The 20,720-nt window shown below is 46.5% G+C and overlaps 1 protein-coding gene across 1 annotated transcript; it reads left to right on the plus strand.

The window, feature by feature from the left end:
• Positions 1-1,937: 1,937 nt before the first annotated feature.
• Positions 1,938-3,202, plus strand: N7446_014171 (uncharacterized protein; the record flags this gene model as incomplete). Its single annotated transcript, XM_058522910.1, has 5 exons — positions 1,938-2,308; positions 2,367-2,458; positions 2,719-2,795; positions 2,864-2,962; positions 3,023-3,202. The coding sequence occupies 5 exons, from the start codon at positions 1,938-1,940 to the stop codon at positions 3,200-3,202; spliced, it is 819 nt and encodes a 272-aa protein (XP_058364786.1).
• Positions 3,203-20,720: the final 17,518 nt, after the last annotated feature.

Genomic DNA, 20,720 nt, shown 5'->3' on the forward strand with positions numbered 1-20,720 from the left:
GTAGTAGTAGAAGTCCCTAGAGAGGCATATTCTCATTTTTGGGCACGTTTGGCTTTGATTGCTGCATTTGCATCCTTTCCCTTCTTGCACGCATGCGGGTGGTAGAAACTGGAGGCCCGATTTCCGAAACTCGCGCTGCTGCCCTATTCGGGCTGTATCCGGTGCCCCGCATGCACGTGGCATTTACCCTACTTCTTCTGCCGGTTAAGCAAGAGAGTAACCCCTTCATAGCACCTGTATGTGGAGGAAGCTAGATCGGCTCAAGATATTGATTAATTTGATTAACTTTTTTAGTTGAGCTTTCTAAGAAACTACCAGACCACCACCGCTCCACCACCGCTCCACCACCGCTTCACCTGGCAAACAAAATAAGGAGAGGGGATAGGGGGGTGAATTCCGAAGTTTGAACTTGTTTTTTGCTTATCACTAGATTAAGAAGCCTTAACTAACCACAGAAGTTTGGTTGGCGGCTTGAGTCAAAACCTTATTGCCCCATCTTCCCCCCACACACGGCTCGGAAATTCGAGAACTCCAATTAGTCCAGTCATTATCTTCAAGCAATGTGGTCAATAATGCCGTGCTCATGCCACTTCTATCGGCACTAGGGAAAGACGTTTTACTAGCGGAAGCTTCTATCAGCACTAAAGAAAGACACTTCACTAACGAATAAATTCAGTCTACCCCACATCTCTTCAAATCCTTCATTAATGATTAACTGTTAAATAAAGAAAAAAATATATATACATATAAATAAATAGCGGTAATTGGCCGGGGACGCGAGAGCCTGAGCAAATAATGTTGAGATTCCTGCATGAATAGATGGTGTATACCAGATATATCCGGCATGAATCAGTCAGCGTACATCCTTCCATGAAGAGTACAGTTCGGGTAAAATTCTGTCATTTAAATAGGGTCTCTTTCTCAATGAGAAAGAGATCAGACTTAAACCACCTCTCTAGAATAGGTCAAATCCATGCCGTCTTGGGTTGTACATCCTGAATTTCCACAAATAAAGACATACTCATGTCGGACAGCCATTCAACAAAGGAGGATAATACCCAGGACACATTCCATATCCTTTGGCGAGGCTGGAATTCAGCCCAAATAAGAGACAGTAATATCGGAGGGGTCCGAATCGGGTACTCTATTAGGCAGCCGTCAAAGTGTATTAAGAGGGATAATAGCGATAGGAAGGTGGCCGTGCGGCCTACCGAAAGTGTCAGGGTAGGTACAGGTTCGGGTAACAGTTATATAAGGAGTTGGGGTAGCGAGGGTCCGGAAAGATTGGTGAATTTAATAGGGACTGGTTATCAGTTCGGCCGTGTTATCCTTTTCCGTCGTGGATTTCGTCACCACGTAATTGTACCCTGTCCGTAAGCGGCGCGGAAGCGATATGAGGGTGTAACAGGAATGGCCACTATAGCAATAGAAATACACTGGATGCCAATCAGAGCAACTGAATCAAAGAGGGAAAAACAGCGATGAGACCTGGAAAGAGTGTTAGTTTTGGTGGACGATCTACTGAAGGCCGACGGGTTGAAAATACCCTCGAGAATAAGGTGTCTCGAAGGTTACCTGTGGCAACAGGTCGTAAAAAGGACGCGTAAACCAAAGAGACGGTATTTGATGGCCACAGATGTCGGCTGGTCACAGTTGTACCTGACGAGTTAATACGATGCCTATCTCCATTTTCCTGACAGGTGTAACTTTCCGCCTTCAGGAACTAACAAGTTATCTGCATCCTGTGTGGCGCTATGTCAGAGATAAGGCTCATTTCCCGGATTAAACGAATCTTCCGATGTCTGATACGAACGAATACAGCTGGTCATGTCCCTGTCTAGGTATAAATAGTAGTATCCTCGAACAGTGCTTCTCCATACTACCGAACATTTTTACCAAGGCTACTTTGCTTTCAGCTCAACTCAACTGCATCCATAATGCTAAGTCTATTTATTCTACTGCACTTGGGTGTTCGCATCGCACATGGCTATCCTAGCCCTGCACACCAGCAAAGTGCCAGAACCGCACCGTCGCTATTCCTCAAGACTCTCAGTGAAAGCAATGAAACCGTTTTTACTCCTTATAAATCCCTTGATTATGGACGGTGGAAACCTGACAGCACTGTCTATAACGGTGTTTCTATGGTTGAGAAGCATGCCGTTGTTGATGGCAAAAACTTGACATACCAGGACTTTGATATACCTGCACTCACAACAGAGCAGATTAGGAAGTATCTGATGTCGACTCCAGAGTTTTTCAATAGCGATGGGAAACTATCTTACACGCTTGAAGACGTTGAGAAATACAGGTAAACGCATACCGCGCTTACATTTATGGAACTTGAACTCACTACGATTCGAATATAGGCATTCCCTAATGTCAGCGGACCATAATATGACTATTGCTGTACCCAGTCGTTATGCCAAAAGAATCTTACCCCACACCACGGATGTTGAGTGTGAGTTTGGCAGCAGTTCATTCTGTATACCGGAATGCAGGAGAAGCTCGTCTAGGGCTGTTATTCAGTCGACAAACCCGAACGTCTATGGGGACTATCATTACGAAAGCGGCGCTTTGTGTGGCACAGGCTCTATATCAAAGAGCGTCTCCGTTACTGACGCGTCAGGGGTCAACATTGGGGGCAGTGACAATATTCCCGGGGTCAGTTTTGCGTACTTGCTGCCTTTTAAAACTGCATATGCCTAACTTTAGCAACAGTTGGGGAAAGGATGGACGGGCGCACTAACAAAGTTTCTAAGCACCTTCGGGCTATCAACTTCTCACAATGCAAACACGTGAGTTAAATTAATAACCCAATCCCGATATGCAGAACTTAGGGAGTACTGATAACCCGTCTTATTAGCGTCACAACCACTATTTCCTATTCCGGCACTTGTGGGCCACAAATGTCTGCTTTCTCTGGGAGAGACCCCATTTTACCGTTGACAAAGGAGTCATTATTGTGAGTAGTGAGCAACTATTCTTGTCACTTTTAGCTGTGTAAGCATACTGAGTAAAGCAGACTCAGGAGTTTGATATCGCCACCAATAAGGCTTGCGGCTCTCCAACTGTGACGCCGTTTGAGGCCCATATAATGCATCAGGATAGCGATGCTGGAGGCGCTGGTATGTACCTCTCCATCTCATCAGTTCCTATGTTCTATTTCACCTGCTTTGTCTTCCCTGCTCTGCTACATCATTAAAACAAACGAGAAAAATGAAGGCTTGCTAATTGGATAGCTGACTATGGTGCTTGCTATTCTATGACGTACCATGGGTGCCCAGGCCCGGTAGAAGCTTCATCTACCCTTCCCCGCTGTCCAGATGGCTATTGAGCACTGTACACGACTTGGACAGATGACTCTGCACGATATGCTTTAGGTATCCCTGTTTTTGGTGCTATCATTACTCCGTTCGGCTCACCCTATACCTCTGATTATAAACAGCCCTATTCGGATACGGGGCATGAGAAGACTCGTGAACGAATCAACGCTTTATCAGGGAAAGTGGGATATTTGATGCAGTGCTCATTGACAATATATTTTGTCAACATGGAAACCAGCTATCGCTTTTCGAAGCCCCGAAGCACACTCGTCCACACCAACGGCTCTGTCGACCCGAGATTCCATTTATGTGGCAGTATCATCCTACTGTGCTTTATCTACCACATGTCTCAGTGCCCTTCATCCATAAGCGATACGGCCACAGCTTTGGTTTCTCTCTTAGCCAATCGCGTTTGTTTTGGGACTTCTACCTTTTGTCACTACGTGCTGGATCGGGAAAGCACCTCCCTTCTTCCTACTTCCTGCTGGACCACCTTGGAATTATTCTTCACATATGGGGGACATCTGTATCAGTCTTGCTTTTAGAGGCTACTGATAGCGGGAACAACAATTCCATTTTCCTGGGAGTCACACTGGGCGGGGTGGTCTGTGCCACTTATTTGATAACCTGGCCAAGAGAGAAGAGCGAACGAGTGCTGGTGATTGGAGGGTTTGGAGTCTTGGTTTTATGCAGCGTCTCGCTCTACAACGCTGTCTTTTCTGATATATCTCGACTGACAGCCTCTTATATCTTTATGGCTTTGGTTAACGGCATCGGAGGGTGGTTCTTCTCTCATGGGTCTATTCAAGTCCTGAGTCAACGTTTTCCCAAGCCCTATACTGTGTCGGGGCATACGTTGATGCACCTATGCTCCCTGATTGCATCCATATTTCACGCCTCAATCTTGGTTTCTTCTGTTTGTACTGTATCGGGGGCGGAGTGCCAATCAGCAATCTTTACCCGTCCCAGGATATATCTAAAGTGCCCTGGGATATACATCGTCACCGCCCTACATGGAGATAGGGTTATGGGTGCGCAGAATAAAAATTGATATCTGATATCCGGGTACATGTAACTACTTCTTGTAAAATCTTTCCATCTCTGGTCGTCTTTAAGCACGAAGTAAGATACAGGACTCAAATAACGAACTTTGGAAAACCACTCCCATTATGCATTTCACAATATGGGATTCATCGATAATTCTTCGGTACGAGCCAGTTTGGGGAGCTTTCCCTTTCGACGTCCGCCCCCATATTTTATGGATAATTCTTCCATCATAATTTTTTATCGGCTTAGGATATGTGTTGCTCTGTTATCTGTCAGGAAAACGGAATAGGGGCGATGTAGAGCGACTATGAATTATTGATCGCGTCAAAACATACCAAGCTTTCTGTTGCAGGGGGCCAGTTTGGTGACTGTAATGCGAGCGTATATATCAATCCACTTTTCCTCATACGCAGAACTAGGTAAACATCTGCTTCACACTCTTGAGAGTACTCGAAAGTTTTCTTAAACAGGCTGTGTCTTCCCCTTAAGATTTTCTGACCGTCCCTCCTGGATTGTGATGTTTTTAAATGAATACCTACCCGATCTAAAGAACAGCGTGTCGCACATGCTTGAGTGTCCATAGTGAGCTGAGTGAAATCGATTAGACACACTTTCAAGCTGAAGGCCTTTGGTCTGGCTTTATGGGAGCCTTGACTGAGCTAAAAATAGGTTGTGGGTCTCGTGGAACTGAGATTGACCAAATCGTCTCCACACTGACGTAGAACCTTTTCTCCTTGCCCTGGAGGCCTTCCTTTACGATCAGAGACTCCCAGTGTGAGAGTGGTCGTGCCACAAATGGTGCTGAAGCGTCTAGAGAAATTATTTTATCTTCCTCCAAGTCTTTGTATGAAGTTGACAAAGAGCTTGTTGTGGTAGTGGAGGTGCGTGGGAAAAAGCCTATTGGATGTCCAACTTCGCGGTTCAGAACCGCCTACTCTGCGACCACCAGGCTCACGGGGTCTTTGCTTGGAGACTAGAACCTTCGATCCAGCATTGCCCCTCCATTCCGTCTGGTCGCGCGCCATGCCCCACCCTGGCTTTAAATTGGTCGTTCCCCCCAGTCCCCTCTTCCGTCTCTTTTGTCCCCGACTTTCACTCCCAGCTTTGGCTTTCCCTGCTCAGGTGCTGCGCACCTGTGCGTCCCATCCTTATTGTACATTTGGCTCCCCTCCCCACACTCGTTTTTCCTTGCCTCTTTATTGTTTGGTCTGCATTAATACGGGAATTACAACATGTCCCAAGAGGAAGGCTTCATGCAGCAATGGGGGTTTGGACTATCTGAGCTACATTGTTCGATATTGACAGATCCCAAGGACTCATCTTCAAATGAGGATTTATCGGGCTATCAGCAATTTGCAAGGTCTGAAGAAGTAAGTATCAGAGCTTGGATATCATATAGGCTGCGGATGATTGTCAGTTCCCTGGTTTGGTTCGATATAACTCTTAGCCCTTCAATCCCTTCCAGAGGCTCAGAGGCAGGATGTGGCCGCCAAAGTGGGTATTACATCGTTGATGGCAACCATACGTTGTCTCGACACGCCCGGAAATCAAGTCTTACTGGACTCGCAGGTTGGAGAAAATGACGGTGCATAGCTTGTTCCATTTCAACTTCTGCTTTGATTTGCTACGCAATTTGTTCGACACTGCATGTACTGATTTTATACCTGTAGGTCCTACGACGGAAGCCACTGGCTGGGGTGAGTTCAGTGAGTTCACCCACGATCTCGGTATCTCGCCCATACCTTCGAACTCGGAGATTAGTCCGCCAAAACCACAGCCTTTGGAAACAACCTCCTATCCAACCCCCAGTCAGTTCCCAGTCCGGACGCAGGAACCAATACCTTAGGCTCTGATTTCTCGAGTCCGGCGGATCTCGATCCTTTCCAGTTGCTGGATGTGCCAAGACCCGCACATTTGTACCCGACCCAGTCCACATTCGATTGTACGCCGCGACCGGCAACTGGCCTAGAGGGTTCTACGCTACATAATGCGCCCGAACATATGAATGGCATTGGCATGGGTCCACCACTGGAAGAGCCAGCGGCGCTCATCTCCCAAGCTGCTGAGCAATGTTTAAGTCCACATATGGTGGATGACCCTGCTGAGGGAAATCAATCCGCTAGTCAGTCTCTTTCCCTTGAAGCTTTGCAACATGCCCAGGTCCCTGAAGTTGCGCCCCTAGACCATGCTCAAAACATGATACTATTTTTTCCGGATTTAAGTACAAACAAACTTCGACAAACTATGGAACTAGGTGACCAAGACTTGGCCCACTTGGAATCACAAGTCAATCACTGGCAAGCTGAACGATTGTGGAGTTTCGTGGGTGTTTCACCAGGGTCGTCTGCAAGACAAAGGATCGCTGGAATCTGTAGATACATCAAAGACATGGGCAATCCAAGCGCGGAAAACTACATGAGGATCCGACTCGCAAAAGTCCAAGTCAACATGCTCTATGAGACCATCTGCAAAGAGGAAAAGAATCGGCGTCTCGGTCTCGGACCGAGGAAGTTCACCACCCATGTTCTTAACTGCATCGAGGCAGCCATTAGCAATCCTGGTGACCGACGCCTTCCTGTTCCCAGAAAGTCACTTGTTCGCGACGCTATCTTTCGATATAAGCAGGTTGGTAAAAAATGGTCGGTGTCACAAGGTCTAAGTATGACGTTGCTTGTTGGCCAAGACTGTGGAAGGACAATGTAAGCGCTACCATAAAGGTCGAAAATTCCCTGGCAAAAATCATGCAGAGAAAATGGCCAATTCACTCAGATGCAGATGAAGGCTTTGATGTTCCATGTTTCGGCAACTCGGCCTGATATTATCAGTCTCTGCAGCAAATTAGAACATGCTGTCAGCTATTTTCTGGCACATAATCAGTTGCCAGCGCATCCCACGTTGGACGACGTTCGAAAAATGATAGGGATTCACAATTCAATGACAGCGATCGTAGATTAACAGGGATGGACAGATTAAAGATTGCGCCGTTTTCTTCAGATGAATATCCAAGTCCAATTTTGGCCTGGAAATTTGGCCTGCGCTATTTTGCGTTTGATTTTGCATGGTCGAATTCTTTTCAGCTTAGCTGCAAATAGAACATGAATCAATTATTCCCGCCATACCACGTTCAAGCAATGGGTCCTCTCATTCACTGCGTAATTTCCCAGTCAAGATGAGGAGCTCCAAGCAAATCGGCCATTCAAGGACGAGGAGTTTTCATGCAAGATGCAACTCCCAACGTCAAGCTCAACCTTCGTTCTCCAATCCGGAAAAGGGACCGAGTTACCTCAACTCAACAAACTCCGAGACTGGACATGCACCGTTGACCTTAAATGGCAATAACTCAAATCGATACAATCTCCGACCAAACAGACCCACACCCTTCGCAGAGCAAAAGCCACGATATATGGTTGACCGCGTCCGTTTCCCTCACTTTTTCGAATCGTATAGCAATCTCTCAGGCCATACGACTTACCAGACAGTGAATACTTTCCTCCATCGCATACACCTACACCGAGGAAATGACCCTTTTTACCTTACAAAACATACCATGGAGTGTGTAGGCACTCAATCATGCTGCCATGCGCGAGGGTCTGGAAAAATGTAACGTTTCCAAAGGGCCAGTTAGTGGGTACATACCCTTTCAGATCGACATTAATAAGGGGACGAAGTGTCCCCCCAAATCAGCGGAGCAAAACTGGGGTCAGATTTCCGCCCAACTGTTAAACACTGCAAACGGGTCACAGTTAGGTTAGAAGGGTTCTGGGTTATTCTTGCCTTATTCTCAGACCTCGAATGGATCCGCCCGAAAGGCGGATCCGGACCTAACTCTTCGATCAGCGGGGCGTAACGTATTTCACATCCCGCCTAACCTATTAATCTCAAATGCATTTATCTTAACCAAAACGCCATTAAATTCAATCAGCTAAACTCGAGGTCTATTAATACATGTAGTCAATTCATGACCCTGAATTCCACATATACAGCACTTCAGTAAGGCTCTCGTACGTGGCTGTAAAGGTTCCGGAGCCGGTATTGCCTCACGGGAGACCTGTGCTAAAACTGCATGCTCCGGCTGCGCTATTAATGCAGAAAGCCGAGAGGCCTTCTTCGGAAGTTATCTGCCTTGTAGATCTGATCTAGTCCTTCTTCGCTTCTTCGTCTCGTTTTTAGCGCGTAATTCGCTTACTTCTTTCCCGAGTAAAGCTGCCGATTGCATTGTAATTTGACACGCTTTAAGAACCTGATTTATCGCGGAATTAAGCGGGCTTGGTGGGCTTTTTGAGCGCTACTTTAGTAATGCTTTAATCGAGGATGCTTGCTTTTGTAAATGTACATAGTTCGAAGGCGTTTTCGGCGACCACGTTGCGATTGTTTTATGGGCGACGCGGCCGTTCCCGCTCCCCGCATCTCCAGCCATGAAGATAGTTAGGGGCGAGGTGATTCGGCCATCTTTCTTGTATATGGATAATTTACCCGGATATCACCACTGCGAGACCACAGTATCTTAACAAAGAAAACAGACACTTCCGCTGCAAGCCGGTTGTCTCAGGCCACCAGCAGGCAACCTCATACAAGTCGAACTGCATGATGGATGTGGAGGCCATGGTGCTTAGCCGACGGGTTAGTGAGGGGATAAGGACCAGTCAAGCCAATTAGAAGCTGCTCCTGCTCTTCGTATACAAGCTTTACTATCCCAAAGTAAAAGACAGCTGTCAATCTAGCCGGAATCCGTCGCTGCTCCAACCCTGGTCACATCTGTGCATATCCCCTCAATGCCGCAGATGCAGCCATGACCATGCACAAATTATTCATTCCAACAGCAGCGTCGTTGAGATAGCAATCCCACAAGAAAGATGCTATGCTCAAAACAATAATAGTGGTAGACTAGCAGACTCAGAGACAAATTTCCTTTTCCGGGGTTGGGCAATGACCCCACTGGAACTGATATCAGTGAATAATCACAATTGACAGGGGCCGCGGAGGCGTAGAAGAAGCATCAGTTAGTCCGAAGCTAGGTAAGTTCTCCAATCTTCCAATCAACTCCCACCAATCCCGGGGTTATATAGCTGTGCTTCCCCTCACTCAAATGAGCGAACGAACATTTCACTCCCCCTTGGTTCCTGATTCGGGACTCCTATACACACCCCAACAGAATGTTGCTCAAATCGGTGGTGACATCCGCACTTCTGGCCCTGTCATTGGGCTCGGAGGTCGTAGATGCTTCCAAGCATGGTAAATACGGACAGAAGGCACGCGTGCCTCAGGAAAGGGCTAAACGAGCCATTGAGGCTCGAAGCGAGGAGAAATCACACCCGAAGAAAGACACTCGCTTTCTGAGCAAGAAAACTAAGCGTGGGTGTTAAGCTGCTCCAATTATAACACCAGGATAAGAGCTAATGGATTGATAGCTTACTTGGTGGACTCCCTACCCGATGTTCCCTTTGATCTCGGCGAGATGTACTCTGGTTTGGTGCCAATTGATAAACATAACGAGTCTCGAGCGCTGTTTTTCATCTTCCAGCCTACTATCAACGAGCCTGTTGACGAAGTCACCATCTGGCTTAACGGTGGTCCTGGATGTAGTTCCATGATGAGTTTCTTGCAGGAGACTGGTCGATTCTTGTGGCAGCCGGGCACTTTTGCGCCGGTGGAGAACCCGTATGCTTGGGTTAACTTGACCAATGTGCTGTGGTGAGTATTGTATCTCACTTGGATCGAATTGAGAAATTGATTGTTAACATTGTGAAGGGTTGATCAACCTGTTGGAACGGGATACTCAATTGGTACCCCAACTGCCAGTTCCCAAGAGGAGACTGCGCAGGACTTTATTAAATTCTTCAAGAATTTCCAGGAGCTTTTCGGGATTAGAAACTTCAAGATCTATGTCACTGGAGAGAGTTACGCCGGAAGATATGTGCCCTATATCTCCGCTGCGATGCTGGATGAGAAGGACAAGGAGTACTTTGACCTTGACGGTAAGTGGTAATGAGAGGAAATATTGAAACTAGTCTGACAGTTTCCAGGTGCATTGGCATACGACCCATGTATTGGACAATTCGACTACGTGCAAGAAGAGATCCCTGTCGTACCCTTCGTCCAGCAAAACGCCAATCTATTCAACTTTAACGAATCCTTCATGGCAGAGCTCGAGAAAAAGCACAAGTCCTGCGGATACGAGGATTTCATCGACAAATACCTCACCTTTCCACCACCCGAAACGCAACCCCCAATGATTTTCAACTATACCACAGACGCCGACTGTGACCTCTTCGACCTCGTCTACTACGAAGTCTTCCACATCAACCCTTGCTTCGACCTGTACGAGATCAACCTAATGTGCCCCCTCCTCTGGGACGTCATCGCCTTCCCCACTTCCCTGGTCTACCAAGCAGCAGGATCAACAGTCTACTTTGACCGCGCAGACGTCAAAGAAGCCCTCCACGCACCCAACGTCACCTGGGCCGAGTGCTCCGCCGAAGCCGTATTCGTAGGCGGAAACGCCGGCCCCGAACAAGAAGGCGATATTTCCGCAAATCCCATCGAGCACGTCCTACCGCAGGTCATCGAAGCCACAAACCGCGTTCTAATTGCTAACGGTGACTTTGATATGGTCATCATCACCAACGGCACGCTCATGGCTATCCAGAACATGACCTGGAATGGTCATCTCGGTTTCCAGGAGAAGCCGTCTACGCCTATTGATATCAAGATCCCGGATTTGCTGTATGCTGATGTCTTTGCTGAAAACAATGCTTCGGATCTAGATGGGCCTCAGGGTATCATGGGTGTTCAGCACTATGAGCGTGGTCTTATGTGGGTTGAGACTTATCAGTCTGGTCATATGCAGCCGCAGTACCAGCCCCGTGCGGCTTATCGACACCTTGAGTGGCTGCTTAGACGTACTGATGAGATCTAAGTGTGAAACTTAATAGAGCTATTGTGAGCATGTACCTGTGGATTGAGGAGGGTTATAGAACGGGTTCTAGTATGTAATGTTATGTATACAAATAAGAAATGAAATACATATGCATATTTGTATTTCCAAGACAGACCGCAACTTATCAAGGGATGGCCGATCGATGTTATCATTGCATTACCCCAGAAATTGCCACGGTATTCCCACGTGGTAACTTACATGTATTGACTGAACATGCATCAAGGGTAGATTATTCTGTATTACCTCGGAAATCATTGATTGCTTTCCTACTTTCCATATAAATGTTCAATCACAACAATGATCGATTAAACTATTGTTGAGTGATGTCACAGCCACTGGGGCTGGCCTGCCGTTTTGATTATAATGTTTAACCTCTCGGCAATAATGCGGAGATCAATAGTAATTGTGGAATGTGATTTGCGCCAGCTACGTTATCAGTTTCTCCTCCTTGAAGTTCTCCTGACTAGGAGTTTGAGCTTATCCCCTGCCTATTCCCAGAGTGGATCCCTATATGAGATAAAGCCCAGGGCAATAGATTCTTCGACTGTACCACAATCAACAGACGGTGTCAGTGGTACAGAGTGCTCTAATAAGCTGAAGCGTAGGTCACACTTGAGTCCTTTCCCATCATATCCGGCCATGCCAAGTTCAGTCTCAGTGGAGATGTATACGTACTGTATGGGGATTTGACGATGGGAACAAACACGGCCGAATTGGCATGATAAGGGAAGGCGCTCTTTAGCATGGGGCATATCAAATACCATCATAGCAGATAGATTCGTCGTCCTTTGCCTCCCCAGACTCGATACCTTCGTTGAATGCACAGGATCGTTTCAATTTGCTTTTGGCTGTAACAGCTATAATACATTGTAGATATTTGCTTCTTGGTCAAGACTGTGGAAGGATAATGTACGCGCTACCGTAAGGTTCAATTTTTTTCCCGGCTAACATCATGCAGAGTAAATGGCCATTTCATAGAGATGAAGATGAAGGCGTTGATGTTCCATGTTGCAGCAACTCGCCCCGATATTATCAGTCTCTGCAGCAAATTAGAACATGCTATCAGATATTTCCTGATATATAATCAGGTGTCAGCGCGTCCCACTTTGGACGACGTTCGAGAAATTATCGGGATTCACAATTCAATGACAGCGATCGTAGATTGACAGGGATGGACAGGTTGAAAGATTGCGCTCTTTTCTTCGAATGCATATTCAAGTCCTATGGAATGACTTGGCACATTTAGTTTCGCTTGGTCGGATTTTTGAGTTATCCGCAATAGAACATGAGTTAGTTGGCCGCTTTACCTGTGTCTCGATTTGGGCGTAATATTTGAGTCGACATTCCACTGCCAAAAGTCAGACTTGCCTCATCGCTAATATGATGCAGTGCTTACGGTACGAGCCCGGTCTAAAGTAAAATGAATTAGAGCAATACATCATACCACTCACTGCATAGTGTCTTATGAAGAATAAGGAGGTCCAGGCAACTCGGCAATTCAGAGAAAGACAAATGAAGAAAGAGTACGGTGAAGAACAAAGTATCAACATGGAAACAACTGTTTCCTGGGAATTGCCTCCGCTTTGTACGTACCGTCAGTTATAGATCTGAAACTAATGTAAATAGCTTCGAGGAATATACGTGAAAGGTGCCCCGTCCGTACTTTATCGGGGTTCGGAACTACCGATTGAATTTTGTAGTTCAGGCTGGATACTGTGCGCCCATTGGTCGGACACTTTGTTGGCGGTTCAGAATCGCGATTCTGGAAGAACTTGCCGAGCCGCGATTCCTGTTTGTATTAAACCATACGATCTCCTTCTAGGAGTTTCCATCGTCCGAGAAGGGCGGTAACTTCCCCAAGGACGGAAGCAGTGTTTCTAGTATTTTATAATTAGCTGCATCGAAACGCCAGAGAAGAGGAACAGGAATGTGAACTCCGACTTTAACCTAAAGGACGTACACGTGGTATCAGCTACCGAAAGGGTGCAACCAGCTAGCTAGTATTTCTACCGACTTTACACGGTGCGTCCATCGATGGAGCGGCCCTTTTGCGGTTTAAAACACCGACTTCGAAGAAAGCTATTTCGAACAGCCACCTGGCGAAGCTACATTTTCATGCCACCAAAACACTACTTAAAGGAGCAGGATATTCTTCGCCATCATGATTTCAAATGAGATTCAGACAATGAACTCCATTCCGAAACAGCACTCTAGAGCGAGTCTTAGGGCCGGGAAGGATTGTGAGAAGTGGGTTGATGTAAGCGCCCGGATATCCATGTTCAAGGCTCAACTATAGTGCAAGAGATGCGTCTTACTGACAAGGTAATATATACTGAGGTTTAGAACAAACTGCTCTGTATCCAGTGCATCCTAAGATGGGCTACATTTTTCCATCCTTTCAAAACATCCCACGCAGCTGCTTTACTCCGGATAGCGCGCATCCTGAGGCGGGCCACAGGTTTCTGTCTGTGTGCTCCCGATCCCAAGACTGACCACGAGTTCCCTCCTTCCGTAGGGCCAAGCTCATCGTAGGACAGCCACGATTACCTCTCTCTCCAAGCCATCGCAGGTCGGGCCGTTTCTCGCGATCGAACTCATCGTAGGACGGGCCACGATTTCCCCTTTCCCCCTCTCAAAACACGCAGCTTTGCTACTCCGGATAGCGTGCATCCTAGGACAGGCCATGGAAACCATACGCTAGTCATACACGAATCTGGCGCCTCGCTATTCGGTAGCACGGGACCTAAGCGATTTCCAAAAGATTAGTTGGGAGGAGACAAAGCTAAGCTGCTAAGAAAGGGGGTCGGTCACGCCCACAGGAAATTTACACAATGCAGTCAAAAGTGGAATTTCAGGTAAGCTGATACTGAGCGTCTCAATGGAGTGGCTGCCCTGTTTACCTTCCTGGATATCGACAATCCAAGGGTGGTATGGTGGTTGTCTTACGGCAGCCCCATTCTTCACAAGATAACCCAAAAGGGGTTTTGGAAGGTAAACGCAATTGTTTGTCTGTGAAAGCAGTATCCGAACTAATCCACGCGACGAGCAATTCAAGACTCGGCTTTGATGACATCAGCGTTTTTGACGCGATACCATTCCTAGACGAAGAGGTTGCTGAAAGGGGCATAAAATTGGAAAGGCACAGGACGTGTTCGTCGACATGATCAGAGCTAAACAGCCACAAATCGTGACATCCTGCTTCTGAACAGAGACAGATAACAATACTGTCAAGAATCTACGCCGTAACAAGATAGGGTACTCCTTTGAATCTGACCCGCAAGCATCAAGGCTAGCTGAATCGGGGCTATTGCTTACTCACGTAAATGCGCTCCATCCCAGTTACGCAATCAACTACTATCCAGAGTTCAGCTGCTTTACGCGTCTACTTGTCTTGGAGTTTGTGAAGGCCTTTGCTCTGTGGCAGGGGAATTGGACCGGTGAGAGCTGGATGGCTCAATTGAGATATGAATGTCATAAGCAAGCAGAGAAGCTCAGAGAAGGTATGCATACTACTCCGGTATTTGAATAGATTATTAACAAATCTTACCTTAACGTATTTCACATGCGAGCCGCCCACCCAAGCGAGCCGCCCACCCCAAAACACCATAGTAAATGCGATAAATTACAGCTTTATATCTCAACAACCATGGCCTATGAGTATTTTTCTTCTTAACAGAATGTTTTTCAGGTGATATCTAGCCTCTTTATGGAGATTGGAGAGCTTGTATGACTTCGTGATTGAGAGATATATACTTATAGCTCATAGCAGTGTAATTTTCAGTAATTTTTGAAATGAGGATAATATGGCTTTTTGATTTCCTTGAAATTGAAGCACAGTGCTAATACGTCTTATCAATAGCTATCGGTAAGCAATGAAATATAATTAAGACGTGGCTGTTGAGATATAAGCGTAGAATATATCGCATTTACTATGGTGTTTTGGGGTGGACGGCTCGCATATGAAATACGTTAGTTGAGGGCGTTCACCATCCTTGGAAAGCACATTGTGTGAAAGGGCAATGGAAAGATCCTCTTGAAGCTTTGGAAGCAAGTTTTAAAGAGTGCTTTTTTGGTGAGCACGGCTTTAGCAAAGGCGGCAAATATAGAACCTAGTCCTAAGCTGATATCTTCATCACAGCATGCGACGCGCTCGTCTCGAAAAATTCGGCGCCCAGAAGAGCAGCCTGGGGGAGGAGGGAAGAGGGAGGGGGCGCAGCAGAAGGGTAAAGGACGGCCAGGCAAATCGAAAGCGTCTAGTATTGGATATGCGCCGCGTCGGTTAGAGCGATTACGAGCCCAGTGATTTGTGGCCTCAGGGGTGATTCTTTTGCTCGTATATTGGATGCAGTTCAAGAGGTTGATTGTAGACTTTATCTCGGAAGCATTTCTGGCTTAGCAATGATACTAATTCCTAACTATCGTTTACTTTGAATGGCTACGAACAGTAACTTGCATTCTGACGGCGTTCAAGGATACATATTACGGAATGAGGCGATTGCATCGAGTCAGGTCACGTAGTAACAATAGCCTTAGACCCTTCTATGAAGCTCTCCCTTACCCATTCATTCCTGGCTTCGGGGCAGAAAAGAATAACTTCCATCCCTCCTGGAAGGAGCACGAGCATGAGAGGTTACCCACCTTCTTTTCTCTTTCAATGATCAAACCGGTCTTGTTTCCAACATGCGACAGAGTTAGATGGGTCGCATTTCCCCGGTCCAAGGCTTTGGCATCATGAACACTGAGAGAGCGCAAGGACGTAGCGTTAAATCGTAGAAAGCTCTCCATGAACGCTATCTCCATATACATTGAGCACAGTGATAGCTCGCGTAAATTCAGACTTACGCGACACAGTAGTGCCAAAGCCATCTCACTTTCGACAAGCCGCAGGCAGGGGGCGTATCCAACCAGCTCAGTGAGAGGAGTCGTCAAAGAGTCCCAATGGAAGCTCTGCCATGGAGAATCATTGCGAGGTTCGAGACAGGTGAGCTGAATGACCTTTAAAGTCAATTTGCGACGCTTGAGGGCAGCCAATAGTAGCTGAATATGGTGCTCATAAGACCTCGCTTGTGTCATAATAAACATCTCGTGGTAATACCTCTCCCAGTCCTCGTGGCCCTTCGTGTCACGAAATACCAATACCAATTCCTTCAAGTTAAAGAGGAGATTAAAAGCAAGGTTCATCAAAGTTGAATCTCTTCCTGTTTCTATGATCTCTTGTTGCTCAGCACATGTCCGTCGTATCGTCTTATAAACGCGTGTGTATGAAGGGTAATCGCCTGGGATGTATTCCAGTTCGTCCCAGTTCTCAAGACCGTACATGTCATCGTAACCTTCGCATACATCGACATAATCGTCAGGAGTGAGGATCTCCTTTTTGAAAACATCATAATTTCGTATCTCTAGCTCAAGATTAGTCTTTGCTTCCATAGATGATTCGTCCCGGGATCCCTACCAGGATTCAGCAACATTGGGGCGACGTATTCAAAGGAGACGATATATCGATGCAAGTTTGATTCCAGAATACTTTCCAACAAGTCGAATCCCTTATTCGAAAATTCAATGCTGATTTTGCAAAACAGGACGGGTAAGCAGACGTCTCTCATTCGCCTGCTGGTGAGTGAAAGCTGTTTGATTTCTCGATTGTCAAGACACTTCACAATGCTGAAGAGGACTTCGGTAGGCAGTAGCTCCATACTATTGAATCCAATGAATCTCGGCCGTACCAGATTATTCCAAACGGGTAAGGAGGTGATGCTAGGGATGTAAACAAATTGGGCTCCGTGGCCTTTATATAGGTAAGTACATCGTGGTCGATGATTGGCTTCCAAGGAGATGACTAATCATGCTGTTCTCAATCGGACGCTTACCTCAGTTTCCTCAGACCATATCACATGATCCAATAATTCTGCCGGATTTTTGGCACGCTAAACCTAATCGGATTGCTTGCTGCCATATGGTCTGAGCGCTGAACGCGTCTCCTACATACTATCTCGCGGCAATTTTTGTCAACATCCCTATTTCACCTCGGGTACGCCTTCATATGCTAGGTATTGGCGTATCTCATGGTTGTTATTTGTTTTCTCTCATAGAATCCACGAAAAATCGACCGCTATGTCTCGAAAACGCGCGTATCAATCACCTCCACCCGGGATGCGCGGCCCCAATGCGCAACCAAATGTGCCTCATCAACTGCAACAAGACGGAGACGTTCATGGAACTGTGGATGGCAGGCCACAGCGCGAAATTTATCCCCAATTGCAAGTTCAGGACTAACCAGAACATGGGTATACTTGGCCTCCTTGACTTCTTCGAGTAGCTCTGCGGAAGTGGTATCAGCATTGAGGAAACAGGGTCTGCCACCAAGATTTCTGATATATTCAGTTTGCTCAATACCAATCTGATTTAGTGGAAGCACAACGAGTGTGATTGCCTTCTCGAGGAGAAGAGAAACTGCTTGTAAGAGCATACTCTTTCCAAATGATGTCTTTGCTATAAGAATCATATCTTTGCGGAGAAAGACAAGGTGATGGAGTGCTTCCCTCTGACCATTCCGAGGGGGAAAGGTATAGAGGCTTTTTATTGCGGCAATGATGGCAGCATGCTGTTCTTTCTCCTCTCTCTCTTGGGCATCGAGGATGATCTCTCGTGCCTTAACCAGTGATGATGACAATTGAGCTGCGCTGTTTGAACTTAACCATTTATCCAAGGTTGTTTGCGCATTGCCTAGTGCTCTAGCACTGGACGGGTTCCGTGGACTAGGACGCCGTTCGGAGGAAGGAGTAATTCGGACTTTTCGACGGGCCATTGGTGGAAAAGCCAATGGTTACGCTTAATGTTTCACTTTCCACTTAACTAAGCCCTAGGCCAGAGGTTAGCATGATTAGGGCCGGAAAAGCGCAAGGGGACCCATTGGGTTGTCCGTTGACAACAAAGAGCCGGTGAAGTTAGGTACCATTATTGTACCTTGATTTTGTGAATTTGGGAATAATTTTAATACCAGAGATAGCGCTCCTCAGTATCTAGAGGACATCGTCGCCCGATATTTGATATGTTCGTTGGTTGCTGAGAAAAGAGCAGAAAAGTAGATTTTTTCGCGTCAAATCGCCGCGAGATTTTCCACGCTCCCTAATAAATGATCTTAGGCGTTAGGTACCGTAATTTTACCTTAATTCTGTGGAATTGGGAACATGTCTTATACCAACGGATAGCGCTTCTCAATTTCTAGAGGACATCGTCGCCCAAATTTTGATAATTGCGTTTGTTGTTGAGAAAACGTGGAATATGTGGATTTTCTTGGATCGAAAATACCGCGACTTAGTATGTGCGCCATAACATTCAGCGCTCAGACGTTCCACCAAAAAGATGTGTCAGCATCGCTGAAGACAGCAGGCGGTGGACTGCCAAGTCCACCGCCTTTTTGAGTGGGGCGGCTGAGGGAACTGAGGTAATCGGACGCGTCGGTGTGGCCATTAACGAAACCAAAAGTGTATCGCAGGACTTGTACTGTATCACCTGAAATACTTACTATAAACGCCTACCCTTGAGCACCTCTTTCATAAGACATAAGTTTAAAGTTGACACAACTCTACCGGCGCAGTATTTGGTCCTCTTGGACGTCTCTGATACTAGGGCTCCGAAAGGAATATGATCATTCATGAATATTCATGAATATTTGCGAATATGAATAATATGAATTGCATAATATGAATATGAATAAGAGACTTATTCATATTGCATTATTCATGAATATTCATGAATGATCATATTTATTCATATACTGAGAGAGCATACATTACCGTTCATGTTGTTACGTCTCAATACAGGAACCCATTTTCATGTGCCTAAGACTCTATAACAAATGCGTTCACCATCTCTAAGATATTACATTCCCATAAATCTTAATATTATCACAATCACTTTTTTGGAACGCTATTTTTGATACTGTCCCTTCAGTAGCATAAGCCACCGCATAGTCTCCGCATTTAGACAGTGTCTCCTGAGCCCCAATACATCCCTGGCATTGCTGAACTCGCGTTCAATCCCTACCTCCGCTGATGGAATTGGCAGGTAATCTCGGGCTGCCTTTGCCATGAGTGGAAAGCTAAATACATTTGCCTTCCACCATTTGAGAACCCATTCCTCGTCTGCATCGTCAATCATATGGTGGGACCAACTCACCGGTGGCGCGTCTAGATATCTATCAATGTCTGAAAGAAGCGTCCGCTGTGATGGCTGTACTTTTCGCAGCGTCCTCCACATAGTCTCGGACATTCCCGGCGGGCGATCCACTACACACGACATGGACAACTCCTGCGGATACTCCCTCTTTAGGAACTCCCGCACTTGAGATATGATCAGTCCCGCATCTTGCTCGCTCATCTGCGATCCAATCAAAGACGATTTAATACGCGGGTCTAGGACGGAAGCCACGTAGTAAAGAAGATTGGTGTCCATCTTCCTCGCAAACTTGTTCATCTTTTGGATTCCTCTTTCCACCGCATCCCGGATCTCAGTATCCACACCTTCAAAATCACCTTCGGCTTTTTGAACCTCGTCAAGGAGGTCGTCTAGACTCCAATAGATAGGCAAGCTCTCAACAATCGTGGGACAAGATTTTGATACGGAGTTGGTGTGATCCCAGAATGGCTTAAGAACCTTCGCTACTTGTTGAAGAATCGACCATTCGTTCTCGTTTAGTTGAAGGGCGTGAACTTCTGGATGCATCCGAACAAATTGTCCAAGTTCCTTCTGTAGCCGAAGGGCGTCCGCTATCATGATATAGGTTGAGTTCCATCGAGTGTCAACATCGTAGCCCACTTGCTTGGCTGGTGACACATCTTTCCAATTTTGGCGGCGCTGTGGACTGCGGGCAACCCATAGGGTCAGCAGCCGGATCTTCATGATTGCTCCCTTCGTGCTGTGGGCAGAGGTGAATGTTGGGCTACTTTGTGTGGCCATGTCGTCCAGTATAACCTTCGCCTCTCGAGCTGAGCCGGCCCTCAGGGAAGCAAGTACGTCCCTGCAAATGAGATTTATGACGTGGGCAAGGCAAGGAATGAAGCTCTGCCGTCCACGAAACCGCATAAGAGGTCTGATGCGAAATTGGTCGTCTTTATCGTCATAGTTCTTGAGATGCTCGGCGTGAAGACTGTCGCAGAGAGTTCCATTGTTGGCAGCATTATCCCCCGTAATTGTGAGGAGCTTTGGCGCGACGTCTAGTTCCTCGAGCATTCTAATCACAATTTCCGCAAGGTTCTCCCCAGAGTGCGGTCCACATATGTCAGTAAACTCCAGAAGCTCTTCCCGCTTCTCAAACTCGGGTGAGATCCAATGGCCAATGATGCCCATGATCGCTATCTGATTCTCCGATGTCCAAACATCAAGAGACAGCGCAAGCGTGCGACTACTACTGG

This window comes from Penicillium canescens, assembly GCF_028828765.1.
Source record: "Penicillium canescens strain IBT 15451 chromosome Unknown utg000014l_segment0_segment0, whole genome shotgun sequence".
NCBI classification, from domain to species: domain Eukaryota; kingdom Fungi; phylum Ascomycota; class Eurotiomycetes; order Eurotiales; family Aspergillaceae; genus Penicillium; species Penicillium canescens.